At 57.3% G+C, this 27,544-nt stretch overlaps 1 protein-coding gene across 1 annotated transcript; it reads right to left on the bottom strand.

Moving 5' to 3' along the window:
* Window positions 1–4,981: 4,981 nt before the first annotated feature.
* POP4 (POP4 homolog, ribonuclease P/MRP subunit) lies at window positions 4,982–13,369 on the bottom strand. Its single transcript, XM_066349188.1, has 7 exons — window positions 13,138–13,369; window positions 11,076–11,128; window positions 9,517–9,740; window positions 8,107–8,184; window positions 7,894–7,955; window positions 6,151–6,252; window positions 4,982–5,457 (listed from the first exon to the last, which is right to left on the bottom strand). Exons 1-7 carry the CDS (start codon window positions 13,142–13,144, stop codon window positions 5,321–5,323), a joined length of 663 nt encoding a protein of 220 aa, XP_066205285.1. The 5' UTR covers window positions 13,145–13,369; the 3' UTR covers window positions 4,982–5,320.
* Between the last annotated feature and the right edge of the window lie 14,175 nt (window positions 13,370–27,544).

Genomic DNA, 27,544 nt, shown 5'->3' on the forward strand with positions numbered 1-27,544 from the left:
GATCTTCCCGCACACGACGCTGTTGGGCATCCAGATGGCGATGTGGGCGGGCGGTGGTGTTCATCTGCTTGACGCACATTCACTGGGCAGCCGTGAGGGTCAGACGGTGCTTCTGGACCACGAGGGGCACAGCAGCCATCACGACGAGTCACCCTTCAGGAGCTCACCTTTGTGGGGTGGAGAAGCACGGCAGGGGGTCGGGGGCTGGGGGAAGTGAGCCTGCTACCATGATTTTGAGTCTTAAAATTTTTAAATTATTTATTCATTTTACAGGAGAGAAAGAGAGAGGAGAGAGAGAGAGAGAGAGAGAGAGAGAAGGGGGAGGAGCAGGAAGCATCAACTCCCATATGTGCCTTGACTGGGCAAGCTCAGGGTTTTGAACCAGTGACCTCAGCATTTCCAGGTTGATGCTCTATCCACTGAGCCACCACAGGTCAGGCTTAATTTTTTTTTTTTAAGTGATTTTAAAGAGAGAGAAGAAGGGACAGAGAGAAACACTGATTTGTTGTTCCACTTATTTACGCATTCATCCGTTGATTCCTGTATCTGACCTGACCGGGGATCGAACCCACAACCTTGGCGTATATCAGGACGATGCTCCAATCAACCAAGCTACTGGCCAGGGCAATTTTGAGAGCATTAAGGGTCCTTGCAGTTGTGGGTGAGACCACCTTGGGGACGGATGAGATGGTGTTTGGGCCCCATCCCACATTTAGGAGTTTGGAAGATGAGGAAGGATCGTGAACGGTCCCTGAGGAGCGGCCAGGGAGGCGAGAGGGCTGTCAGGGAGAGTGGGGCGCAGCGAGGCTATGTCACCGTGTCAAACGATGACGAGACCAAGTGAGTACTGACCGTGGCGAGATGTAGTCCGTTTGAGGGAGGCCAGTGAGAGGGCTGCCGGGGCCAGAAGCCCGTTTTCCGTTTCCGCTCGCTGTGTACCTCACCCCACTGCCCACCCTTCCTTGTCCTCCCCGGACCCACGCGCCTGCTGGAATTTAGGGAGCTTCTCCGGGGGAGGACCCATTTCCTTCTCTGTCATCGTTCTCGCCTCAGCCAGGAGCCCAGTCTGAGTGACCGGGCCAGCAAATGTCTCCGGTGAAAGGTACGGGGGGCAGATCAGTGCTCTGGGCTGGAGCTGCCTTGCTGTGGCTGGAGTGTGGCATCGTCTGCGGGCAAAGCCGGCCAGGACGCAGAATGGCTGGACCCCGCCGGGGACGCTGGCCCATCTCATCGTCCGTCTTCTTAGCTGTGTCCGCCCGTCACAGCTCAGGAAAAATGACCAAGCATGTTACTGACTGTGATTTTTTTTTTTTTTTTTGTATTTTTCTGAAGCTGGAAACGGGGATAGACAGTCAGACAGACTCCCGCATGCGCCCGACCGGGATCCACCCGGCACGCCCACCAGGGGTGACGCTCTGCCCACCAGGGGGCGATGCTCTGCCCCTCCAGGGCGTTGCTCTGCCATGACCAGAGCCACTCTAGCGCCTGGGGCAGAGGCCACAGAGCCATCCCCAGCACCCGGGCCATCTTTGCTCTAATGGAGCCTTGGCTGCGGGAGGGGAAGAGAGAGACATAGAGGAAGGAGAGGGGGAGGGGTGGAGAAGCAGATGGGCACTTCTCCTGTGTGCCCTGGCCGGGAATCGAACCCGGGACTTCCGCACGCCAGGCTGACACTCTACCACTGAGCCAACCGGCCAGGGCCCTGACTATAATTTTAACTTGTCTACCACTCTGGCTAATGATGTCTATTTAAGACACCCATTAAAGGCCCATGAGGTTAATTAAATGGACAATTCCTATGCAGTTCTATTAGGACCCCCTCGATTAAATTAATATTATAGACATTTAACAGATGTCTTAATTAGGCATTATAGGAAAGAAACGCAAACTGAATTAGAACGAAAGTCATCATCCAGAAAGAGAGCTTTTTACCATTAATTTATGGCATTTTAGGGGGAACATTCGTGTTTACTCCTCAGCTCCTGAGAGAGAAGCCGTTTGGCAATCTTGTCCGGTGTCCAGAAAGCGGCCTCCCGGGAGTCCACGACCTTAACCGCGGTGTGCGCGTCAGAGCTGGAAGAGGCTGCAGACACCATCTGGAGCCACGGTCTCCACACATCAGCGGTCAGGGCAGCCAGCCGGGGTCGCACTGAAACGTGGAAGCACCTCTGCCCGTTCCACCCCGGAGTCTGACTGCAGCCCAGGACCTGGCTGCTGTCACAGGCACCCTGCTGGTCCCAGTGCAGGAAGTCCCAGGGTCCCTCTGGAACTGGCTGAGGACCCAAGAACCCTGCACAGGGTGTGGAAAGGCCAGACCAGTGTCTGAGAACGGGGGGCCAGGCTAGGGACTGCAGCCTTTCCAGGGGCCACAGCTGGTCTGTCTCGGGTGGGACAGCTCCTCGACTGTTACGGATGGAATTACCACCCCCCCCCCCCCAATTCCTGTGTCGAAGCCCTAACAGTTCCAAGGGACTGTGTTTGGAGATGGGGCTTTTAAGGAGGTAATTAGGGTTAAATGAGGTCAGAAGGGTGGGGCCCTAACCCCTCAGGACTGGTGTCCTGAGAAGAAAACATAGCAGCTCTCTCTTTTTATTTATTTTTATTTTTTTTTAAATTTTTTATTTTTCTGAAGCTGGAAACGGGGAGAGACAGTCAGACAGACTCCCGCATGCGCCCGACCGGGATCCACCCGGCATGCCCACCAGGGGCGACGCTCTGCCCACCAGGGGGCGATGCTCTGCCCCTCCGGGGTGTCGTTCTGCCGCGACCAGAGCCACTCTAGCGCCTGGGGCAGAGGCCAAGGAGCCATCCCCAGCGCCCGGGCCATCTTTGCTCCAATAGAGCCTTGGCTGCGGGAGGGGAAGAGAGAGACAGAGAGGAAGGAGAGGGGGGGTGGAGAAGCAGATGGGCGCTTCTCCTGTGTGCCCTGGCTGGGAATCGAACCTGGGTCCCCCGCACTCCAGGCCGACGCTCTACCGCTGAGCCAACCGGCCAGGGCCAGCAGCTCTCTCTTGAGCTCCACGATGCGCTCAGAGGGGGGCCGTGTGAGGACCGTCACGAGCATGGTCGAGGACAGCTCTCTCCGGACACCAACCCCGACGGCACCTTGGTGTCCAGCCCCCCTTCATCCAGGTGTGCTGCCCTGTCCTCCTGTGGAGCTGCTCTGCCTGGCCTCTGGGGGCCCTGTTCTGTGGCTGCGTCCTGCACACGGCTGGCTGGCCCCGGGGCATGTTGAGGTCCTAGGGCCCACTCAGTGTACGGGGACTGAGGGTCCCTGGCTGATGTCTTCCGGTCCCTTAGCCTGAGGTGTTCGGCACCCTGCTGCTCACGGCCTCCGGGGCATGAAGGTTTATGTGTGAGGCCAGCCGAGCTGAGTCTCACAGGAGCCTCCAGGCCCAGTGCTCTTGCTCTGCAGGGTTCTGCTCCCTGGACGTGGAGGTGGGAGACCAGGGCGCCCTCCAGGACCATGTCCCCAGCCTTGGCCTGGTCCTTGGCAGCGGTCATCACAGCCTCATCAGGAGTGCTCACTTCGAGCGGCTGTCCTGCCCGGCCTGGGCCCTTCTCGTCCTGTCTGCTGGGGGATGGCTTGTCCTTGGGGACACCCGGCGTCCTAGAAGCAGGCATGCCCAGCGCCACCGCAGCAGGTCAGCATTCTCGCCTTGGGGAGAACAACAGCTAATTCCGGAAACTCGAGTCTGTGCCAGGTGACGGGCAGCTTTCACGTGTCAAGTGGCACCCCAGCTCTTCTGGGAAGTGACTGTTTACATAACACTGGCTGCCTTTCCTGTCCGAGGGCGCCCAGCACCTGTGCCCTGCGTCTACACGGAGGATAGACTCCCAAGGGACCGGATCACAGGCAGCACACACGCGAGGACAAATGTCTCTCACCTTGTCACCACATCGCTCTGCCACAGAGTGGCTGCAAACCCCGGCTCCGCCCCTCAGGTGGGAGGCCCTGGGCCGGGAGCGCTTCAGTCAGTCTCCTGGTGGCAAAGTGAGGAAACCACAGCCGGGCTCAGTCAAGGTGGTGCTGGGACTTGAGCTCTGCACCGCGGGCAGTGATGGCTGGACTTGTGGCAGCACCCACGGCACTCAGAACCAGCCTGGTGAGCACCAGACAGCACGCACACCACACGCAGCCGCAGAGGTCGGCCTGTGACCCTGAGTGCCAAGAGCCTCGGGTCTCCAGTCGTGAAGTCAGGGGGCCCGCACCCCCTCCCCCACCACTGAGTCCCTCTCCCAGGGTGGACTCCGGGGGGGGGGACAGTGAGAAACAAAGCCCCCGGGGTTGCCACGCCTCTTGGTGGGAAGAAAAGCAGGTGACATTTGCTGCCGGTTTGCTGCCAGGAACGCTTCTGTCTGGAACTCGGACACCTGCTTCTCGGAAGAAAGGGCAGCGGGTCCTCTGAGCCACCTGCTCCCTGGCACAGGCACCAGAAGGCTGGCCCCGCCACCCTGTCCCTCAGGCACCGGCCGGCTTGGACACAGGCCCTGCACAGAAGGGCCGTCTGCTGGCCTGCAGCCACGTGGCCACAGAGCTGGGCTCAGGTCAGGGCCTGGGCTTTTGGCCATAAAAATGGAACTAAGATGTCAGCGAAGTCTGCTGTTGGGGACGCGGCTTCACCAGTGGGTCAGACCTCAGGAGTCACAGCCTTGTTCTGCTGCAGTCCCTTCCTCCACAGGTGACGGGCTCGGGCGTGAGAACCTGCTGGTTCACGCTCCATTCCGGAACCGGCGCCGAGTGCAGCCAGCCTGGCACCCTCCCCAGCCCTGTGCCGCCCGAGCTCTAATTCCTGGAGCCACTTCCATTTACAGGAAAGGAGAGCCGTCAGGTCAGTCGGGCAGCAGGTGCGACTTACAGGCACGTGTCTCGGACGCCGGGCGCTGTTGGCAGGCGTCTGCAGGAGCAGAGCGCAAGGCCAGGGGGCACAGCCCGGACCGGTCCCTCCCCGCTGCCGCCCTGCCAAAACCACACCTCTCATCCGGAGCCCACGTCTGCACGTGTGTTTTATTGTCACTTAAACAATGATTCATCACAGGACACTCAGAAGCAGAAAAAGAACCCAACATCCCACTCTTCGGCCAGCGTGGGCTTCGTGTTTCCTGCGTCTCTTCTCTCTGGAGTGATAAAAATTAAGCCCCCGCCCCCAGAGCTAGGCAGCCTCTGCTCCCTGTGTTCAGCACGGTGGTGGTGTTTCTTCCCGACAATGAACTGTTGTCACCCCACTTCCGCTGGCCAGGTGGTCCCCAACAGAACGGGAGCTGGGGGCCCGCGAGCCTGCACTTCCGTGGTCGTCAGTGACCACGTGGCGGCCAGAGCTCACAGGTCGATGCTGCCTTTCGCTTTGAACTTCTTTGCGGACCGCTCACTGGACCGAAGCTGGAATTTGCTCCCATAAATATAGGAAATGAAGCCGTCGGTTTCCACGGCGAACACACTGTTCAGCTTGGGGATCACTGAAGGAAAGGGGAGAGGGTGAGGGGGCAGCCGCACACTCTCCTTCCCACGGAGTTTGTCAGAAACACGTGAACAGGGAAACGGGACCCGCGAGGCACCAGCCGGGCTTGCTGGGCTCCTGTGCCACAGCGGACGCAGCCACATCTTAGATGCAGCTCAGCAGGGAACTTTCAGGGCTAAAGGCTCTGAGCCCAGTTCTCAGAGCCAGAAACGCTTAGGAAAATGCCAGAATCGGGTCTCCCCACTTCACTCTGACGGGCTCACACTCGATGGGAAAACTATAACCACTTTTTCTGAGGTTAAAACTCGAGCAAAATGGGAATGAAGGAAGCAGCAGGTAACACCAGCTCAAAGTCAAAGGAACCGGACCGCCAAGTGTGGTTCTGACGGGGTGGGTCCGTGTGTGCTCACGCCTGTCCACCAGAGACAGGCTCCAGCAAGCGAGAGGGCTAGTTCGCCGGCCTCCTGGAACCTGGGGGCCCCGCCAAGGACAGCTCGGGACTCCAGGGGCAGGCCCACCCTGGCCGCCTCCCTGTTGAGTGGTCAGCTGCACTCCTCCGGGTGGGCCGTGGGGCAGGTGCCTGGAACCAGTGCTGGCCGAGGCCACAGCGAGCCCGCAGACGGGCGAGGAGGGGCAGACGCCGTGGCCGGCAGGTCACAGCCCATGCGCCCGCAGAGACACGGTCACGTACCTTTCAGGCGGTCTTCTTTGGTAATGACTTTGAAAACATGCTTTGTTTCCTGTAGAAGGATCCCTGTGACACCCACGTAGGAGGGGCACTTGGATTTCGTGACTGCGGAGGAAGAAGGCAGGTCTCGCTCAGTCTCTGCGGTGTGGGGTAAGGGTGGGGGCGTGGGGGGGTGGGGCTGAGGTGCACGAGGACCCCGGCTGCCCGATCCACTGCCTGTGACCTCACAGCCTCTGCTATGGTTGGACAGGGCAGCCTTTGGAGGGCCAGCTGCCAAGGAGGCGTGGGCAGGAATGGGGAGCCAAGAGGTCACTTGTGTGTCCAGCACCAAGGCCCTGAGTCCAGTTGTTTGGATGCGGCCGTGCGAGTTGTAGGATCTGAACGAACACCACCTGTCGTGTTCCCAGGACCCTGCTCTGGCTGCAGTGGGACTGGCCACCGCGCCCGCAGTGGGGGAGGGGACCCGCTCTAGGGCAGCAGCAGACACGGGGCACCTGCGAGGGGCCCGGCCGGTCAGTGAACACAGTCCTGGGTGCTGCTCCCACAGAGCTCGTGTCCTGGCAGGAGTGGGAATGCCGACCAAACCAGACACTGCTTTCTAACCTCAACAAGCAGGAAGGGGAATCAGGGGAGACAGCAGGGGGCACTGTGGCGATGGCAGACTCTCGGGGAAGTGACGTCTGAGTGGGGACCTGAACGAGAGCCGGTCCATAGACACAGAGAGCCCGCTGGGCCGGGGGAAGGAGCAGAAGCCCAGGGCTGGTGTGTGAGCGGCAGAGAGCTGGCCAGTGTGGGGCCCCAGGAATGTGGAGAGGCCTTCAGAGCACAGCCGGGGCAGTGTGTCCACAAGGGAGGGTCCGCAGGGGAGGGTCAGCGGCCACAGAAGTGGCCCAGACTCAGGTGCCAGGAAGCGCTGGAGGACTGGGCAGCGGTGAGGAAAGAAGACACGTGGACACCTCCCGGGCTCTTGGTCTAAAGAGCCAGGTGAGCAGTGTGCCCGGAGCTGAGATGGGGAAGACCGGGGAGGGGCCCTCCCAGGAGGGGCCCAGAGCTCTGTCTGGGGGTGTGACGGGCACGCTGCCTGTCAGGGGTGCAGGAGGCTCCGTACACGGACAGATGAAGAAACGAGGCACTCTGGGTCAAGGTCAGCACCAAAGATGGCAACCTGGGAGGTGTCAGTCAGAGCTGACATTTAAGCCACGGGACTGGGTGAAAGCGGCCTTCTGTTCCAGACGCCAGGCTGTGGGCGCGCGCCTGCAGCCACCACGCCTGCTGGGACTGCTGCGGGGACCCCCATGTGGAGTCCGTCCAGAGAGTGTTCAGAGTGGCCAGAACTGGCAGGTCATCTCCACCCCCGTGCTGACCTGGGGTGCCCACAAGGCAGCCGGCTGGCAGGTCATCTCTACCCCCGTGCTGACCTGGGGTGCCCACAAGGCGGCCGGCTGGCAGGTCATTTCCACCCCCGTGCCGACCTGGGGTGCCCACGAGGCGGCCGGCTGGCAGGTCATCTCCACCCCCGTGCCAACCTGGGGTGCCCACGAGGCGGGCGGCTGGCAGGTCATCTCCACCCCCGTGCCAACCTGGGGTGCCCACGAGGCGGCCGGCTGGCAGGTCATCTCCACCCCCGTGCCGACCTGGGGTGCCCACGAGGCGGCCGGCTGGCAGGTCATCTCCACCCCCGTGCCGACCTGGGGTGCCCACGAGGCGGCTGGGGCCCGGGGGGCCAGGAGCTCCGAGGCCAGGTACCTGAGATGATGGCGCCGTGGAGATCTGCCTTCAGCAGCTTTCCCTGGATCAGCTGTGGCTGCCTGGGAGGAAACAGAAGCCTCTCTGTCCATGTGACCCCGCGCCCTGCAGGGGTGGGCGGGCGGGCCGTCCTGCAGAGAGCTGGCCGCCTCCAACAATGCTCACAAGGCAGGGTGCTGACCCGAAGGGCACAGCCTCGGGAATGCAACTCACGTGTCCGGCTTGAGGCCGCTGCACAGGTCCCGGATGTACTGTTTCCAGAGCTCATGCAGAGGGACGAAGAGGTCGTATCTGCAGCCAAGTCAGAAAAGGGTCAACAGTCAGGCAGCCTGGGAGGACAACGTCCACCGTATGGAGCCTGGCTTCACGCCAAGGACGGCCTGGGGTCCGTGCGGACTCAGGTCGGGCGCTCCCCACTCTCAAACCTGTGCCCTCGCTGGTGGAACGCGCCTGAGGCTGCGTTTCTGCTAACAGGAGGAGGAGGCACGCCTCCCGTGGCCTCCCACGCTCCCTGCCGGCGCGGTGCAGCTGGGACAGCTGGGGCTCAGGCAGCATCTGAGACCACAGGCAGCGTCAGAAGGTGCTGGAGCAGCAAGGACACAGCGAGGGCCACGCCGCCCGGGCCCCTGACAGCCGCGGAACTGCCTGCCCCACAGCCCAGCACCGGCCCACCTGGACTTCCCCTCACAAGAGAGACATGGACTTCAGTCTTGTTTAGGCTGCTGACTCGGGGGTTGTGATTACGGAAAAGCTGAACGAGGGAAGCCCTCACTGAACAGGAGGTGCCGGCTGCCACGCAGGACCCTGTGCAGGTGACAGGCCCGCCCGGAAGGGGTGTGATGAGACGAGGAAGAGCAAGCAGACGCGATGTCCCCAAGGACTTTCCTCTAGGGCCATCGTCACGCATCAGGTGCCTCGTGCAGAGCCCACTGACCAGGTGCTCTGGGTTAGGGGACGAGAACCTCGGGCTCAAACCCGCAGTGGGCTCTGCAGTGGGGACACCAAGGCACGCCGGGCAGGGCGGCCCCTCCTGCACCCAGCGCCCGGCTGGTTTCTCGAGAGGGGCTGTGGACAAAGTGACAGGCTGCAGTGGCTGTGGGAGGCTATTTGGGTGCAGATCTCGAAGTAAAAGTCCACAAACAGTCCTCAGACACGTCAACACAGGGCTGTGGCCAGGAGGGTGGCCCGTCAGCGGGAGGAAGAAACACGTCCTCCCAGGGCCGTGGCCGGGAGGGTGGCCCGTCAGCGGGAGGAAGAAACACGTCCTCCCACAAAGAGCCATGTGTCCCCTTCTGAAGCTTCCGAAACATGTGGGCATCACGTTCTTTGGCAATCAAACCCCAGTGGGTGATTCTGTCTGGTGCTATTAAAAGCTATACAGAGACATATATTAAGAAATCCCAGTTCTGCTTTTTCTAAAAAAGCTGGAAGACAAACAGCCTGTTGCCACGGGCAACAGATTCACTAAGGCAGGGGTCTCATCAGCGAGGGCTGGGACAGAAGCCAGCCAGGCCGCCGCATTAGGAAAAGCCAACCCCAGACCCAGCCTGACTCGGTAAAGGAAGGCTGCCCCCTGGTGGCAGACGAGGAGGACGCGGCCACCCAGGGTGGAGGGCCTGGTACCTCTGCTGCTCCGGCTTGATGTCAAACAGCCGCAGCTCCCTCCGCTGCCTGGCGGAGAGGCCCCGGGACTTCTTCCTCCTCTCCTTCCGCTTCCGGCGGGGGAAGTACTCCAGGACGACGGCCTTGCGCTGCAGCTGGTCCTCGCGGGCCTGCGCGCTCATGTGGGGTGTGCTGCGCTTCAGGAAGGCCCTGACGAAGGCCTCGGCCCGCTGGGGTCCCGAGTGCTGCGTGGAGACGGTGGTGTGGGACCCCGTGCCCTCCCACACCGAGGGGCTGCCTCCGCTGACCGAGGCTCACATGACCTCTCACCTGCTGGGAGCCCACCCCCCTTCCCCCCGGCCCATCGCTGTCCAGATGCAAAAAGTCACATTCAAACGCTGGCTGCCTCCTACCCTGCTTCGCTGAAATTATTCTGATGATATTAAAAAAATATGCCAACAAATAAAGCCAACAACACAAACCCCCTCTCTGTTTGGAAGAGACCTCCCTGGCCTCTGGCAGGGAGGGAAGACTGAGGAACGTTAGGGCTGCTGCACGGCGCCCCGTTGTGGCAGCTCTCTGGACGCGTCGTGGCTCCTCTCCACGTCTGCTTCTGCATCGCCTGGGGTACGGCCCGTCAGACCTCTCAGCGCCCCACCCCTCCCTGTGCTCACTCTCTCAAGCCTGCCGCAGAGTGTCCTGTGACCGTGACGGAGCACAGGCTGCCCAGAGGGCTTCTGGGCAGAATCGCTGTCACAGCTGTGAGCGTAACTCTGGGAAGAACTCCAAGCGTCACCGCCTCTCACGCCGCAGCCCCAGTCTGCTCCTCTCTCCAGTGCCTCCGCCCTACGGTCTGCCACGGCCCGGGAGCACTGTCTGCGGAGGCCCTGCCTCTTGGCCAAGCCCTTTCTTGGACACTCGCTGCACCCAGCAGGCTGGAAACACCCTGAGGCTAATGTGTCTGTGGTGAAGATGTGATATGCACAATCTTCAAGCGGCTCACAGTAAGGGGAGCTAAAAATCCCTCATCATTATGATCACTGTCAGAGAACAATTACTGGATTGTCTTAAACATATAACTGGCCCCTCCACGGAGAAGCCAAATAAAGGTATATTCGCCTTTCAAAATCTTGATTTCAAGGTATCTTCATGAGTCATCAGCATAGCTTCTGCCAATCGGACGACCACGGTCACAACACCCAGACTCTGCACCTGGGACTCTCACTTACGGAAGGTGACTTGCCTGCCCTCTTTGGGGGCACAGTGACCAGGCCAAATGACAGTGTCCACCAGGGCAGATTTCAGGTAGACATCACCTGGTGTCCCCTACCCCAAGGGGGATGGCACTGATCAGGAAGTCCCAGTGAACCAGGCCTGACTCTGGCATGACGAGAATGGAGGCCAGCACGTGGAAATGGGCTGTCAGAACAACAGACCTGGCCTGAGCCCAACACGTCTACTGGGAGGATGAGGAGTGAGGCGTGGGAAAGGACACCTAAAGCAGCTTAAGGGCTTTGAAGCCACCGAGCCATCTTTGTCATCGCCCCCACTGCTCCCAGCGTTCCTGCCAAGCACCTTACCTGAACATCAAGCTCTTTCGCCTCTTTCTGAGAGAAGGCATGGTAGATTACACCTGGGGGATTGAAAGAAACAAACAAACAAAAACAGGCACAAAATGATTCCTGTTGGATACAAGACCTAAGACGTCTTGTGAAAATAACTGCTTATCCAGAGATGGGAGAAGATGGGGTAGTACAAACAGCAGTTTCGAAGCTTTCCTGGAAGCCTCTTGTCCCGCCCTCTGGCCACACTCGTCATAGAAATCCCAAGGGTAGGTTTCAAAACAACGCTTCTCCAAAACATCAGTGTGTGTCAGAACCTCTGGGTCCTCTTAAAATATAGATCCTTGAGCCCCACCCCCAGAACCTGCATTTCTAGCAAGTTCTCAGATGAAACTGCAGGTCAGCAGATCACATGTGGAGTGGCACTGATTTAAGATACCACAGGTTAGGAGCTCAAGGAGTGGCTCTATTTGTGAAGTAACTCATTTAAAAGTCATGTGATGCAGATGACTGGGAGTATTATGTTTTGTTGATAGTAAGATGCCACAGTTTAATATCTATGAAATTGGAATGTACCATATAATTGATGGTGTCCTAAACTGATAAAATGCAACAGATGTTTCTTCAAGCTAAAAATACATGTATATATACACCACTGTGGTTTCAATCTCTAAGAACTTCCACACTCCTATTTCTTATTGAATGTGTCTGAAAAAAACCATGGCAGTGGGGACAGAGTCTGGGATGTGAACAGAGTATGAATGAGACAAAGGCCTGGTTTGAAATCTGGTTCACACTGCACTCTGTAAATTCCACCCCAGCTCCCTTGTGCATGTCTGATAAAGCAAACCAAAGTGGTTACAAGTTTTTTTGTTTGTCTGTTTGCTTTGTTTTTTTTTGTTGTTTGTTTTTACAAAGACAGTGAGAGAGTCAGAGAGAGGGAGAGGGATAGTTAGGGACAGACAGACAGGAACAGAGAGAGATGAGAAGTATCAATCATCAGCTTTTTGTTGCGACACCTCAGTTGTTCATTGATTGCTTTCTCATATGTGCTTTGACCACAGGCCTTCAGCAGACTGAGTAACCCCTTGCTGGAGCCAGCGACCTTGGGTCCAAGCTGGTGAGCTTTGCTCAAACCAAATGAGCCTGTGCTCAAGCTGGCGATCTCGGGGTCTCGAACCTGGGTACTCTGCATCCCAGTCCGACGCTCTACGCACTGCACCACCGCCTGGTCAGGCAGTTACAAGTTTTATATATTGAGTCTAGCTCTCCCTCACATGTAAGACGGGGATTATCACCTATTTGTAGAGAGAAACTTGCAAGGCCCAGAACCCTGGGGAATGACTGCTTCAACTGTCACAGGAGCCTAGACTTGGAAGTCCTTTCTGTGACAACATACATCTGATAGTGAGTTACTGAGCACCCATTACGTGCTTTATTAAAATGCGCACGTATTTTATCTCATTATTCCGTCTGAACGACCCTTGAACGCAATCGTTGTTCCTATTCTGCACGTGGGAAAACGGAAGTTCAGCTATGCCCAGGTGCATAACTTGGACACGCACGTAGGGACCGGCCGAGGTGGGACTCAGGATCCCGACGCCAGGCCCGGTTTTCCAGTGTCTACATGCCTCTGCCTAGCCCTGCCCCGCGTGCCTGCTCCCCTCCGTGGCATGTCTCTCCTCCGCCCAACTCCCAAAGCCAGCGTTAGCGGGGTCACTGCCCGGCAAGCTCGCAGAGCTTCACCCGGACCCGGGTCGTTCACAGAGCAGCAGGCTGGGCAGGCCTTGACCACGCTCAGCCAGGGAGGTGGCGGTCCGGTCGGGCGAAGGCCCTGGGCGGTCAGTCCTCGAGCACAGACACCCCCGAGCACACCCAGCAAAGCCGCCTCCAGCGCTGGCATCAACCCCCGGCTCAGGGGCCGGGCCAGCCGGGCCTCTGGCGCTCAGCTGCCCCGATGATGTAAGGTGGGATAACCCCCAGGGCAGTTACATTCAATGTCCACAGCGACCCTTTCCACCCACCAGCACCCTGTACGCGACCCTTCGCATCCAGCTCCGTGGCCCTCAAACCCACTCACTCTGCATGCTGGGTCCACTTCCGGCGCGCCCTGATGACGTCTCCTCCAGGGGCCGCTCACGCCTCCCCTCTCTCCACCTTCTTCAGCAGCCCTCGGTCACCACAGCCTCGGTCGTCACAGTCGGTGGCGGAGAGGTTCCTTGTGCCCACGCTCGCGGGGCACGCGGAGTCCACAGACGAACACGCTCGGGGGTCGCAGCTGGAGTCGCAGGCGCTCGGAGCTCGTGGGGGGGGGGGGGAAAGAGCCTCCTGTGACGTCACTGAGCGCGCCGACTTCGGGTGGCGCATGCGCCTGGAAGAGGGCGCCGCGGTCCGGGAGAGCCTGGCTGGCTACCCACGTGGGTCTGTGTACTTTTTCAGCCTCGTGTTTCGTAGGCGGGGGAGCCTGGGGACGCCGGGATTGCGGCCGAGGCGCGTGGAATGCCTAATTCTTCCCCCTCCCTCCCACAGTGCTGCGTGATAAACTCAAACACGGACACAGGTGCTTTCTTTCTTTCTTCTTTTTTTTAATTTTTATTTATTTATTCATTTTAGAGAGGAGAGTGAGAAAGAGAGAGAGAGAGAGAGAGAGAGAGAGAGAGAGAGAAGGGGGAGGAGCAGGAAGCATCAACTCCCATATGTGCCTTGACCAGGCAAGCCCAGGGTTTTGAACCGGTGACCTCAGCATTCCAAGTCAACACTTTATCCACTGCACCACCACAGGTCAGGCCACAGGTGCTTTCTTGCTGGTGATGCTGTGAACGTTCCACGGGAAGCCGGCGGCGTGGCCGGGGGACCCGTCCACGGGAGACCTGCCCTCCCGGTTGACTATATTACTGTTCACATAGACAAGAAAGGGGAAAAATTCTACAGTGAACACCTATGTGCTCTTAGAGTCTACAGTCAACGTTTTGCCCTGTTGGTGAAGTTTCCTCTGATGGCTCCTTTAAGACATTCAGGCTGTTAGGCTGAGTACTCAAGAGAAGTCGCCTAGACGTAGACAACTTCTCAGAAGGATGGAGTCCCAACTATTAAAGAAGTGCGTGTCTGTGACAATTAGGACCCTTCCAGGAGATTTCCTACCATTCCTTGGAGTCTAAGAAAAGGTTCATGGTCCTGAAGAACTACCAGCAAACCTGTAATGAGAACATGGAAGGCGTTTTCAGTGAAAGTTGTAATCCAGTTAAAAAAAAAAAGAAAAGTCAGCATATTATTTACATATCATCACTCAGTGAGATGATGCCCATGTTCAAATAAAACAGGGCCTGGCACCCAGTCCCACCATTATCTGCATTCCCAGGTAGCTAAAACAGTCCCTTGATTGTGGGGCACATAATCTTGAAGGCTCAAGATTGCAGACATCCCTGGCCCTGCTTTGCCCTTGATCTGTGTGCTGGTCCAGACGTGGTGTGTTGACGAGGAGAGCTGGAGGTGGTGACGTGGTGGAGGTGGTGGTGGTGATGGTGATGGTGGTGGTAGGGGGAACTCGGACGCAGTGACCCCAGCAGTCATTTCTTAGACTCAGTGATGCCACTGGAGACTGCCCAACCCGATAGAGAGTGAAGAGCCTGGGAAGTAAGGTGCCAGTGCTGAATGGGACATTCCTGCCAGGCACACCCTCCCCTGATGGGTAACCGGGTGCTCTGGCTACAAGAATCCAAGGATGGATGCCAATAGGAGGACGGCCTAGCAGTCCGTCTGCTCACGAGGCAGCACTGTGCTCCAAATTAGTTCAAGACGAACCAGTGAGAATTCTGAACAGCAGTGGGCATCACACGTAGCGTGTGTGGCCAAATACCAGTTTCTGAAATCCAGGTTTCTTTGTCGCTCAACCTCCACAAGTCACTCCTGGAGGCTTTCTTGATCCCACACGTCTGAAACACAGTGGTAATAGGTTCCGCCAGTTCTCCAAAGAGGTTTTACTCCGAGCTGAGCCCACCAAGGATGCTTGGCTTTAGTTTTGATACAGAGTATCTGAATGAACAGGAGGCTCTTTGGGGTGGTCCTAAGAAAGCTCTTTCTCTGGATGTTTTGGGGTAGTTCCCTAGGACCTGGAAGGGTTTGCAGGAAAGTCACTGCAGGCTGCGTGGGATGTGTGTGCACAAAGCTCACACGTCCCCTCGCCTCTTCTGACCTGTGCTCAACTTGAGGGAAGCAGCCATTGGTTCTGGGCCTGAGAACTGTGTGCTTGCATAAGTGTGAGTCCACATGGAAAAGTGGGAGGGAGAAAGGAGCTGACAGAAAATCACCCCACCCTGGCATTGGGGGCAGAACAGGGGAGCAGAGACCTAGCTTTGTGGTGTTTGACTCTCAAAGCCCCGCTGGAGAGGGAGTGACAGGTGTCTGAGGCCAGAGGGGGACTTGGAACTATTGAGAGACCTGATTCAGGGAAGGGGTCAGACCTCAGCATAGCGGTCCAGCAGTGGTCCTTCTGGGAGATGGAGACACCTTCAGTCTTTCCCAGTCCCCTTTTTCATGCATGACAGCCAGCTTTAAAGTGTAAAAGTCAGTATATGTGAAACACAAGGAAGCAGGAACCGTGACCCATAATCAGGAGAAGAGAACAGCCACTGGAACAGATGTTCTATGTGGATGTTTGAACTGGAAGACAAGGCCTCTAAAATGCTGTTATAAATACATCACTTATCTTAGCAGAACAGGTGGATAAAAAAAATGGGTGGAGCAGCCAAGGCTCCATTGGAGCAAAGATGGCCTGGGTGCTGGGGATGGCTCCTTGGCCTCTGCCCCAGGCGCTAGAGTGGCTCTGGTCGCGGCAGAGCGACGCCCTGGATGGGCAGAGCATCGCCTCCTGGTGGGCAGAGCGTCACCCCTGGTGGGCGTGCTGGGTGGATCCCAGTCGGGCGCATGCGGGAGTCTGACTGTCTCTCCCCGTTTCCAGCTTCAGAAAAAGGAAAAAAAAAAAAAGAAAAGGGTGGAAAGGTGAGAAACTTCAGCAGAGATACAGATACGGGAATTCTAGAGCTGAAGAATACTTTTAGTGTTTGCTGTGAAGGCAAACGCCTCCCTGTTCGGACTTCATGTTGTCATACCTCCTGAGAGTATGTTCCCAGGCCATACACACCCCCTTCCTTCGTCATCATAACCAAATATTTGTCTCCTGCAAGCTTGAGGCCTCCCCGGGCCCCTGCGTCTTGCTGATTAGGTGAAGGGAGCCATGGGGACTGCTTCCGGCCTCCCTGCAGCTCCTGCACCTCAGGCCCTGGAGGGCTGAGGTCCTGGGAAAGGTGCTTCACATGGTCGGGTCCCAAGGGCCACGTCCTGCGGCTGGGAACTCTCGGAGGGGCTTTGGGCAGTTGAAGGGCTGGGCCGTGCAGGTTGGAGAACAGCCCGGTCCAGGCTGGCTCTGGAGTCATTCACTCTCCATCTTCTCCGGCCCCACGTGTGTTCTCGTTCCTGTCGGTGAAGTTCCTTCTGCTGTCAGTGTGGTGACACCGGCTCAGTTTCCCCAGCACTGGTCTGCAACCCCCTTTGTGTGCTTAGAGTGGCTCCTCTGTTTCTCTCAGGTCTGTGGGCTCAGTGGGGACCCCCAGGAGCCATGGGGCACGGAGGGAGCATGCGTCTCTAACACACACCTGGGGGCCTGTTGACCTTCGCCTGGGGGGCAGTGCTGTCTGGGCGGGTCCTCCCCACACTCCCCCCACTGGAGCCAAGAGGAGGGCAGCGTCCCATTGACACCCGGGCGCAGGAGGGGCGGGAGGAGAATGTGATGGAGGAGGTGGCTGAGGTGCCGGCCGCGGGGCACACTGCAGATTTTTGACGAAGGTCTCAAGTCTGCTGTGAAACCTGTTTTCCTATACAGTGAGGCCCCTTGATGCCTGAAGAACTGGCTTCAGTGTTCACTGGGCATTTGGACTGTGGCCGGCTGTATTGGCATTTATCATTTACTGGTTTCTTTTTATCCCCGGGGAGGTCTTGGAGTGCCTGACACTTGGAGCTGCCTGCACTCCGACGCAGGAAACCCGAGCCTGTCGCGAGATGGCAGCCTACCACCAGGGTTGACTCAGCGGCGGGGGGCGTCTGCCCACGTCTGAGAGTAATTCCTTTCCAAGCCTGTCAGGAAGCCGCCACTTCAAAGAATCACAGCCCTTGGTGCTAAAAGCCACAGCCGTCCATCCATCCAACCGGGAGCAGGAGCCGGGTGATTTCTCTATAAACAATGTCACTGGGTTTTGATCAAAACGTTCCCAGCCAGAAGGGACAGTTACGGAGTCAAGTGGATTAAAGGAGGTAGAGGCTTAAAGGAGGGCAGGGGGCAAAAGAGAGAGCGTAAGAGCCCGGGGGAGGGGTGTGACTGTCGGCATTCGAAATGGATGAGGTGAGGAGAGGAGGAGGTTTGTGGGGGGACAGTGGCCGCTGCAGCCGGGGCTGCCTCCAGGGAGGGGAGGGGAGGATGTCCCCTGCTGCCCTTTTCCCTTTTCCTATGAAATGATTTTCTGCCCAACGACCATGTTATTACCAGGGAGCGAGACAGTCGTGCCCGCCGAGTCAATAATTCACACGGGGCAGCGATGCATTGACGTGAGCTCATGAATTTCATGTGACAAGTGTCCTTTCCTGTGTTTACAGAGGTGGGAACCGAGGCAGAGGGAGCTGGCGTTACTTTAGCAAAAATGCTGCCCGTTAAGCTTTATTTATTTATTTTGGACGTCCGAGAGAGTACTTGGTGACATTTATTCGTGACATCTGGGTGACGCACCACTTGATCGCAATTTCCCCTTTCTCCTTATGCAGGGGACATTGAGCACCGTGGCAAAGAGGTCCAGGGTGACTGGCATCCCAACCGAGGGGAGGCATTCTTTCCTGGGGAGGTGGCTTTCTCCAGAGTTTCATTTTGAAATGCAAATGACCCCACTGAGGTTCATAAATGAACCCAGCCAGGTGACTAGGTGAACTGCTTATCTGGCAGCCAGCTCTGACTGAGGAGTCCACGGGTTGGGTCGGGGGCTGGGGGCCAGGGGAGGACGGAAAAGGGGGCAGACAGGAATGACCACACTTTTGTGTGTGTGTGTGTGTGTGTGTGTGTGTGTGTGTGTGGCAGAGAGAGTCAGAGAGAGGGACAGATAGGGACAGACAGGAAGGGAGAGAGATGAATAACATCAATTCTTTGTTGCGGTTTCTTAGTTGTTCATTGATTGTTTTCTCATATGTGCCTTGACCGGAGGGCTACAGCAGACCGAGTGACCCCTTGCTCGAGCCAACAACCTTGGGCTCAAGCTGGTGAGCCTTGCTCAAACCCGATGAGCCCGCACTCAAGCTGGCGACCTCGGGGTCTCGAACCTGGGTCCTCCGCATCCCAGTCTGATGCTCTATCCCAGGAGTCCCCGAACTTTTTACACAGGGGCCAGTTCACTGTCTCTCAGACCATTGGAGGGCTGCCACATACAGTGCTCCTCTCGCTGACCACCAATGAAAGAGGCGCCCCTTCCGGAAGTGCAGCAGGGGCTGGATAAATGGCCTCAGGGGGCCACATGTGGCCCGAGGGCTGTAGGTTGGGGACCCCTGCTCTATCCACTGTGCCACCGCCTGGTCAGGCACCACACTCTTTATTCATTTTAGAGAGGAAGGAGGAGCAGGAAGCATCAACTCCCACATGTGCTTTGACCAGGCAAGCCCAGGGTTTCAAACCAGTGACCTCAGTGTTCCAGGTCAACACTCTTATCCACTGCGCCACCGCGGGTCAGGACGGGCACCACACTCTTGACTGATCTCACCTTTCCCTTTTGCCTTCACAGTGAAAGCCGGGACTTAGAATTTCGTCTGACGCGGAGCAAGTCCTGGGAACGTGGCTCACCTCAGTGGGGCAATCGTGGGAGAAGAAAACTGTGTTCCTTCTGTATTGCTCCTGGTCTCCCTTCCGCTGAGTATCTGCACCAACCACTCGGGGGCTGGCGGGGGCGCCCGTGGGTGCCTGCCTCTTCTGTGGAGCGGACACTGGCCTCGTCCCCCTGTGGCAGGCACCAGGGCTGGTGCTTTGGGGGGGGGGCCTGAAATTGGTGCTTCCCCCAATTTCTCCCTGTGTGTGGAAGGTCGTCTGTTATTAGTGCAAAACCCTAAACAGAGCCCTGAGGTGCCGAGAGCTCACGGGAGGCACAGAAGTCCACTCTGGTGCCAGAGCTCTCTTCCTCGATTTACTCTTTAATTAGGTAACTGGTCAGCAACATTGATCGGAAAGAATGATTCCTGGCTGACCATATTCTCGGGTGGAGATCAGTGATGCTAATGTTCCGTCCCCCCCTCCCTGTGTCGTCGGGCACTAACTGGGACGGGTGAAGCTGTGCAGTGCGGTCCCCAGGGGTCTCCCCTTTCCTGGACCCCACGTCTTGTCACCACTGTGAGGAAACCTCACGTTGAAAGAGGACAGCTGACCGCATCCAACCCAGAGAAAGCCAGAGATTGTCCACCTGCGAAGGCGTGGCTTCTGGGGGTTTTGTTTGAGTGTTGACTGTGGCCCACGCCCCTTTCAGTGTCAGTGACATCAGGCGCTGGCTGGGACGCGGATGGGAGAGGCTGTGTCAGAGCCTCTGCCGGGGAGCTCGCGTCAGCCCAGGAAGGGGCGAGGTGACGAAAGGAGGGCGCTGCTGCAGACAGTGGAGGCACAGGGTCAGCCTGGCCGTTGCACGGGTAGCTTTTTTTATTTTCCTTAAGTGAGAAGCTGGGAGAGAGTCAGACAGACTCCCGCATGCGCCCGGCCAGGATCCACCCGGCATGCCCACCAGGGGGCGATGCTCTGCCCATCTGGGGCATTACTCTGTTGCAACCAGAGCCATTCTAATGCCTGAGGCGGAGGCCATGGAGCCATCCCCAGTGCCCGGGCCATCTTCGCTCCAATGGAGCCTTAGCTGCGGGAGGGGAAGAGAGAGACAGAGAGGAAGGAGAGGGGGAGGGGTGGAGAAGCAGATGGGCACCTCTTCTGTGTGCCCTGGTGGGGAATTGAACCCAGGACTTCCACACACCGGGCTGATGCTCTACCGCTGAGCCAACCAGCCACGGCTTGCACTGGCAGCTTTTTTAAGCCCAGATTTTGGCTGAAGCTTCTGGATTCTCAGACACTCCTCACCTGTGACACGCGTCTCTTTCCTGCACCTGCCTGATGTCGAGTGGTGATGGATGGCAGTGTGCCCGTGAGGCTTGGCCATGGGACACCTGAACAGTTCCTTTTCCCGAATGCCCACATGACTTTAGAACAGTCCAGCAGGAACTGTGGTTAGAATAACCAAGCGTTATTTTTTAGTGGGACCAAAAAGTCAAGAAATATGATTTGGATGAAATGAAAGGGAACCTAGTGAGATGATTTGAAAACACGTGGTCCCCACAATTTAAATTAGACACTTTTTTTTTGAGACAGAGAGGGACAGATAGGGACAAACAGGAAAGGAAAGAGATGAGAAGCATCAATTCTTTGTTGCGGCACCTTAGTTGTTCATTGATTGCTTTCTCATATGTGCCTTGACTGGGGAGAGGGCTACAGCAGACCGAGTGATGACCACTTGCTCAAGCCAGCAACCCTGGGTTCAAGTTGGTGAGCCTTGCTCAAACCGGATGAGCCCGAGTTCAAGCTGAGGACCTTGGGGTTTCAAACCTGGGTCCTCCGCATCCCAGTCTGATGCTCTATCCGCTGCGCCACTGCCTGATGGACACATTCCTTGATAGGTACAAATCACCAAAGAAAAACGTAGATAACCCAAATAAACCTATATCTATTAAAGAAATTAAATTTATATTTAAAAACCTTCCTACAGAGAAAACTGCGGCCGATGGTGACTTTAGTGGGAGAATACTACCAATCCTTGAAGGAAGAAAATAATACCAATTCTATCCGAACTCTGCTAAAAGATTAAAAACAGGGGAATGATTCTCAGTTCATTTTTATGAGGCTCACATTACCTGTAATCTCAACACGAGAAAGAGACATCACAAGAAGACTGGACGTTGAGGCTCTCACGAACACAGATTCAAAAACGCTTCACAAAACTGTAGCCAGCGGGACGCAACAGAGCATGAAGACTACATCGCGATCCGCTGGACTTGAACCCAGGGCATCTGAAAATAAACCGACATCGTTCATTTCTAACAGGCGAGAAAAGGAGGCTCATGAGATGATCTCAGGAGATGCAGAGGAATCATTTGACCAAAGCCAACATTCGGTTGTGCAAGCCGGAACTGGAAAGATTTTCTCGGCCTGATAAAAAGTGCCTGTCCTGCTAACGTCACACGCAACGACAGCTGAAGTCCTTTCCCGTAGCGAGATCAGCGGCCAGACGGTGAGGACTCATGTGCTCTCCTGTGTGGGAGGCGGGGTTAGAGCCTGCCCTCTCCTGTGTTGGAGGCGGGGTCAGAGCCTGCCCTCTCCTGTGTTGGAGGCGGGGTCAGAGCCCGTCCTCTCCTGTGTTGGAGGCGGGGTCAGAGCCTGTCCTCTCCTGTGTTGGAGGCGGGGTTAGAGCCTGTCCTCTCCTGTGTGGGAGGCGGGGTCAGAGCCTGCCCTCTCCTGTGTTGGAGGCGGGGTCGGAGCCCGTCCTCTCCTGTGTTGGAGGCGGGGTCGGAGCCCGTCCTCTCCTGTGCGGGAGGCGGGGTCGGAGCCCGCCCTCTCCTGTGTTGGAGGCGGGGTCGGAGCCCGTCCTCTCCTGTGTTGGAGGCGGGGTCGGAGCCCGCCCTCTCCTGTGTTGGAGGCGGGGTCGGAGCCCGTCCTCTCCTGTGCGGGAGGCGGGGTCGGAGCCCGCCCTCTCCTGTGTTGGAGGCGGGGTCGGAGCCCGTCCTCTCCTGTGCGGGAGGCGGGGTCGGAGCCCGTCCTCTCCTGTGCGGGAGGCGGGGTCGGAGCCCGTCCTCTCCTGTGTTGGAGGCGGGGTCGGAGCCCGCCCTCTCCTGTGTTGGAGGCGGGGTCGGAGCCCGTCCTCTCCTGTGCGGGAGGCGGGGTCGGAGCCCGTCCTCTCCTGTGTTGGAGGCGGGGTCGGAGCCCGTCCTCTCCTGTGTGGGAGGCAGGGTTAGAGCCTGTCCTCTCCTGTGTTGGAGGCGGGGTTAGAGACGTGAGAGGATGCTCTTTGCAGACTGAGCTCTGTGCAGACAAAGGAGAAACATGCATCTTTCTCCTTTTATTTATTTATTTAACACAGGAAGGAATTGGTCTGAAGACAGTGGTGGGTTTTATGAGCCATCTTGGCCGTTGAGCCCACGGCTTTCTGTCGGGAAATGCATCGGAGTGGGAGGGGGCTGCCTCATGGAATCCGCTTTGCCCGTCCCCACCGTGCAGTGGGCTGGTCCTGCAGGCTGGTCGCGGCCCCTCTGACGCGTTGCCATGCCGTATCTGGGGACCTGGTGACAGCTGCCTCGTACCTTCCGCCCTCTTCCCTCTCCTGGGCTGGGAGGTGGCTGTTGAGTGTCACTGAGCTGGAAGAGGAGTCGTGGGAGTGGAGCCCCATGGTTGGCACGGTGGCTCCGGGGTGGACCCCCCTCTGCACTTCTTTGTCAAGTTGGGGGACGTCAGCCCTGGAGACTCCAGAGGGGTGTGGCTCGTGGCTCGCGGCTCCCGAAGTGGAACGCTGATGCCCAGCAAACGCTCTGTAAAGCGTGCTGACCCGTGTCCCGAGGCAGAGACCGTCCTGCCTGGTTCGTTAGCATGATCTTTCCCGTTGGAAATGTTGATAGTGATGGAGTCTGTCCCTGCCATGATGTTCTTGCTCATGAAAGTCAGTTTCTCAAATTGTTTCCTGTTAGGTTGAACCATATGAACTTGCTGGCGTTTGACCATAGTCTATAAAAACAGCCAATGTGCTGTTAATTTGATTATCTTGACCAGTAAAAATGGAAATTTTGGATGATTCAAACTAATACTTTTCCTAATTCAAGTAAAACCCAACATCTGGAGCCCAGATGGGGCTAGTGGACAGTCCTCTGCTCCGACCTGTCGGTTTAGAGTCGAGGTTGGTTTCTACTACTCTAGCGACCGGGGTCACTCCCCTCACGCTGGTCTGTGGGGTGGTGTGCGTGGCCCTTATCCTGCTGTCTCCAGGGTCACAGGCACGTCCAGGGTCACAGGCACGACGGTGTTCACTTGCCTCTGAGGTGGTCAGCTGCCCTGTGCATGTCGGGATGGCCCAACACGGCTCCCGTGTTCCTTCTCTGGCCCCGGTTTTTGTATCTTTGGGAGGAAGACCCGTGCTCTGGGCACTGGCGAGGTGATCCGTGAGGGACTGAGTCTTCCGTCCGCTGTGGCCACTCTCATCAGAGGCAGAACAATTGGGTCAAAAGTGCAGGAACCAGACTGTCAGTTACTTTATCGCCAGGAGATTATGCAACCAGTTTGGACGTTAAGAAAAAAAGAAGAGAAAAGAAAGACACAGTCTTAAAAAAAAAAAAGACATTAGGTTTTGTTCTCTGAAGAGGATGCCCGTGGTCCCTCCCGGCTTCTGTCCCCATTCCTCCACCAGCCAGTGAGTAGCCCCGTTGTTGTTGTTGTTGTTTTTTTCATTTTTCCGAAGCTGGAAACGGCAGTCAGACAGACTTCTGCATGCGCCCGACCGGGATCCACCCGGCATGCCCACCAGGGGGCGATGCTCTGCCCCTCTGGAGCGTCGCTCTGTTGTGTCCAGAGCCACTCTAGCGCCTGAGGCAGAGGCCACAGAGCCATCCCCAGCGCCCGGGCCAACTTTGCTCCAATGGAGCCTTGGCTGCGGGAGGGGAAGAGAGAGACAGAGAGGAAGGAGAGGGGGAGGGGTGGAGAAGGAAATGGGCGCCTCTCCTGTGTGCCCTGGCCGGGAATCAGACCCGGAACTCCTGCACGCCAGGCCGACACTCTACCGCTGAGCCAACCGGCCAGGACCAGCCCCGTTGTTTATACAGCGTTTTGAAATTCTAAGTGAGAATACTACCAAGGAGGAGAAAGAACACCATTCTCCAAGAAGACTTTGAGCCTCGTGAAGGGACTCAGGTCCACGTGCCACCCACCAGATGTCTCTGCCGACCGTGCCGTTGCCGGGGGCTTTGTGCGGCGGCGCTGCTGGTTCTCGCCGGACCTGCGGGAACCGCAAGAGCTCGGGGGACTTCAGGACCCCCAGGGGCTTGTCGTTCACCTCGTCAGTCTTTGCAAAGGGCCGACGTGGCGGTGCCTTTCCGAGGTCCCGTCCTCTGTCCCCTTCTCACTCTGGGGCGCGTCAGCCCCACCTCCAGCAGTGGCCCTGGCATGTCCCTGACCAGGGCTCCTTTGTCCAGGGCACACCGCGCCACGGGAGCCGGGCAGTTCTCAAGGACACAGATTCCCTTCTCTGGGTGTGTGTGTGTGTGTGTGTGTGTGTGAGTGTGTGTGTGTGTGTGTGTGTGAGAGAGAGAGAGAGAGAGAGAGAGAGAGAGAGACCTTCTCTTTGAGCGCCCGGGTGTCTAAGCAGGGCCCTGAGCGCAGGGGGGCAGTCGGTGAGAGCCAGAGGGCTGAAGCGGGTGTGGCAATGGGCGGGGACACGACTTTCAAGGCCTGGTTCCCGCCTCCCCCCCCCCCCCCTGTCGTGAGGCACAGCTGGAGTCGCCCTTGGGTTCCCTGAGGCTCCTTGTCAGCCTCGGCCGCCCCTGAGCAGGGACCTCGGTCAGGGTCCGGAGCGTCCCCCACGGCTGCGCAGTCACACGGGGTGCCGGGAACGTCCTGGGTGGCAGACTCAGTGCTCCGGTCACAGCACGGGGTAGCCTGGGTGTGGAAACCGAGCCGCGGACCCCACACCGCAGGGGCTGAGTCATGGTCTCCGGGGTGTTTACAAATGACCCTCTAGTAGAAGCTCCCCTTTCAGAGTCCTCCCAATGGCACCACGCGGGGCACCGGGCACCCCACTTCCAGTTACGAGCAAGGACAGAGCCCCCGAGCTCGCTCTCTCTCCGGCGTAATGATTTCTGTTGTACAGAAAGTGAGCGTGGTGGCATGCCCAACGCCTCCTACCGCTCTCCAATAAATGAGGCCAACCGCTGAAGGAGTTCCTGCCCTTCAGATCACTTTCTCAGTCCCCACCTCATGGGGGGGGGGGGCGAATGGCAAATTTCTCTCATCTGTTCGACCGATGCTCGTTTTCCACGCTGTCCACAGATGCCTCCGTCGGACCTGGGTCTGCCTGTCCGTCGGCACGAATCTCCACGTGGTCTTCCTCTGTGTCCCTGCGTGTCTGCGTTGTGGAACCTTGGCTCCCACGGCTCTTCAGCTGCGTCTGAGTGGGGTTCTCCCTGGTGTGTTTGATTTGTGTGCCTGGCTCCCCCCCACACCTGTCTCACCGCGGCGGGTGACCTCTGATTCACGTGACAAGGCACTGTCTCCCAGGCGTGGCTCCCTGTGTGTCCAGAGACGCTCCCGGCTCCCGGCGTGGGCTGCACGCCACACAGACTGCTATTTGCTCAGACACCCTGAGACCCAGGCGTTGTTCCCACCACTTGGCTCAGCTCACAGAAAGATGCAGGGAGGCGGCCACTCCTGTGTAGACAGCCATTACGAAATAGCTCTGAGCCGGTCCCCAGAGCCGGTCCCCAGAAATAGCTCTGAGCCGGTCCCTGAGACAGCGGTGCCAGTGGAGGGACACCCAGCTGAGTGTGTGTCTAGGAGGGACTCTCTACGCACCAGAGACAGAGAGGGGGACTCTGAAGGCCCAGCTCAAATGCCACTGCAACTCATTTCCAGGGACGTTTGACGGCCCCTTGCTAGTCCCCCTCCACAGCCTGTCCCCTGGGTCCCTTTCTATGCTATTACTTGCTTATCAGGGTTGAATCTGAATTCCAGTGAACTGTGACATGCTCACCCCTCTTGGTGGCCCACCAGCTCTTTTGAGGGGGGGGCTTCCACAGTCATCTAGTTTCTCCTACATAAGGCCGTTTACAGAACAACAATCACAGTGTGTTTGTTGAATGAATCAAAGTGGCTAATGACAAGGTTCTGCAGGCCTCGCACCCCCAGCCTCCCTGTTCCCCAAGTCCTGTTGCCAACCCGACCGTGTTTAGGTCAAGCATATCCAGCTCCTTTATGCCATCTTCTGGGGGCAGTGTGGGGTGCAGATCACCCACCCACAGGTGCGAGCTCCTGCCGCTGCCACCTGCACCGAGCCCCTTCCCTCAGCCGCCCTGGGGCCAGGTCTGAAAAGACGGGGTGCCCCGCGAGCCTCTTTTCACAGAATAAATGTTCTTCTGAAAACCGCTGGGAAGTGTGGGGACTGCTGTCTCATAGAAGACATCTTTATAAATTGAATTTTCCTTTATTTGGTAAAATTGTCTTTTCTTTAATTAAAAAATATTTTATTGCTTTTTCTCTTATTACAGAAGTAATAAACGTTCACCACAGAAGAGTCAAACCTCACCGTCGGGCTTTACCGTACACACAACCCCACCTGTCACGGAGACATAAACGTTTCACACCTTGGCGTGCAACCTTCCAAATCTTTATGTGTGTGTGTGCATGCGTGTGCATGTCTGTGCATGCGTGCGTGTCTATGTCTGTGTGCGTGTGCATGTGTGTGCGTGCGTGTGTGCACGTGCGCATGTGTGCCTCACTTTCTCCGTGTCATAAAATCGGGATTCAAATCCTATTTTAAACATGTGACAGGAGCTTGCTATTTAAAATAGTTCTAAAGCAATTTCTTTTGGGATGTGAATGATTCCCCCGGGATTTATTTGTACGAGTGTTTGTGGTTGGGTGGGTGTGAATCTCACGGTCTTTGAAGATTTCTATCTCTTGTCTTTCCCTCCATATCCCTCCATCCATCCACTCACCTCTCTATCCATCTATCTGTCTGTATGTCTGTCCAACCATCTATGCATTCATCTATACATCCATGATTCAACAAACCATCCACCCATCCATTTATCCATCCATCCATCCACCCACTCACCCATCCATCCATTTATCCATTTGTCCATCCATCCATCCACCCGTCCACCCGTCCGTCTGTCCATCCATCCATGATCCACCCGTCCTGTATTATCCTATCCTATATCCCCTGTTTAGTGTTGAGAGACCGACAGACAAGCGACAGGAAGCCTGGGCTAGCTTGACTGAGTGCCCTCCGCAGGGAGCGCCAAGCTCTCCGTGCCACCTGGCATTCCCCAAGGACTGGATTACACGGTGTGGGAGGAACCTCCCTGCTGCACAAATTAAAAACCCTCTGTCGTGTGCGGCACGGGCGACCAGCTGAAGACCGGCACCTTCTCTCTGAACAACATAATTGAATGTCTCTCAGCCTGAACCCCTCGCTGTACTGACTGGAGTGAATTATTTGTGCATTTGTAATCTGGCTCCTCCTGCCCCGAAGTGCCCCGCATGGCAACACGGCGTGGCCGCCTCCTCCCCAGCGCTGCCCTCTGGCTGGGAAGCTTCTGCGGTTCTGAGGACAGTTAATCACTCAAATGGAATCAGTTTTTGCTGATAAAGGAGAGCCTTCCCTGTACAACTGACCGTCCCT

The sequence above is a fragment of the Saccopteryx leptura genome, chromosome 9 (genome assembly GCF_036850995.1).
Source record: "Saccopteryx leptura isolate mSacLep1 chromosome 9, mSacLep1_pri_phased_curated, whole genome shotgun sequence".
Classification (NCBI taxonomy): domain Eukaryota; kingdom Metazoa; phylum Chordata; class Mammalia; order Chiroptera; family Emballonuridae; genus Saccopteryx; species Saccopteryx leptura.

What these genes read in the sequence shown, in the direction of transcription:
- POP4 (XM_066349188.1), bottom strand. An exon ending in CGAAAGAGCTTGATGTTCAG is followed by an intron (nt 9,741 to 11,075) that starts GTAAGGTGCTTG and finishes GTCTCCACGCAG; the next exon opens with CACTCGGGACCCCAGCGGGC. An exon ending in CAAAGAAGACCGCCTGAAAG is followed by an intron (nt 5,458 to 6,150) that starts GTACGTGACCGT and finishes CCTTTCCTTCAG; the next exon opens with TGATCCCCAAGCTGAACAGT.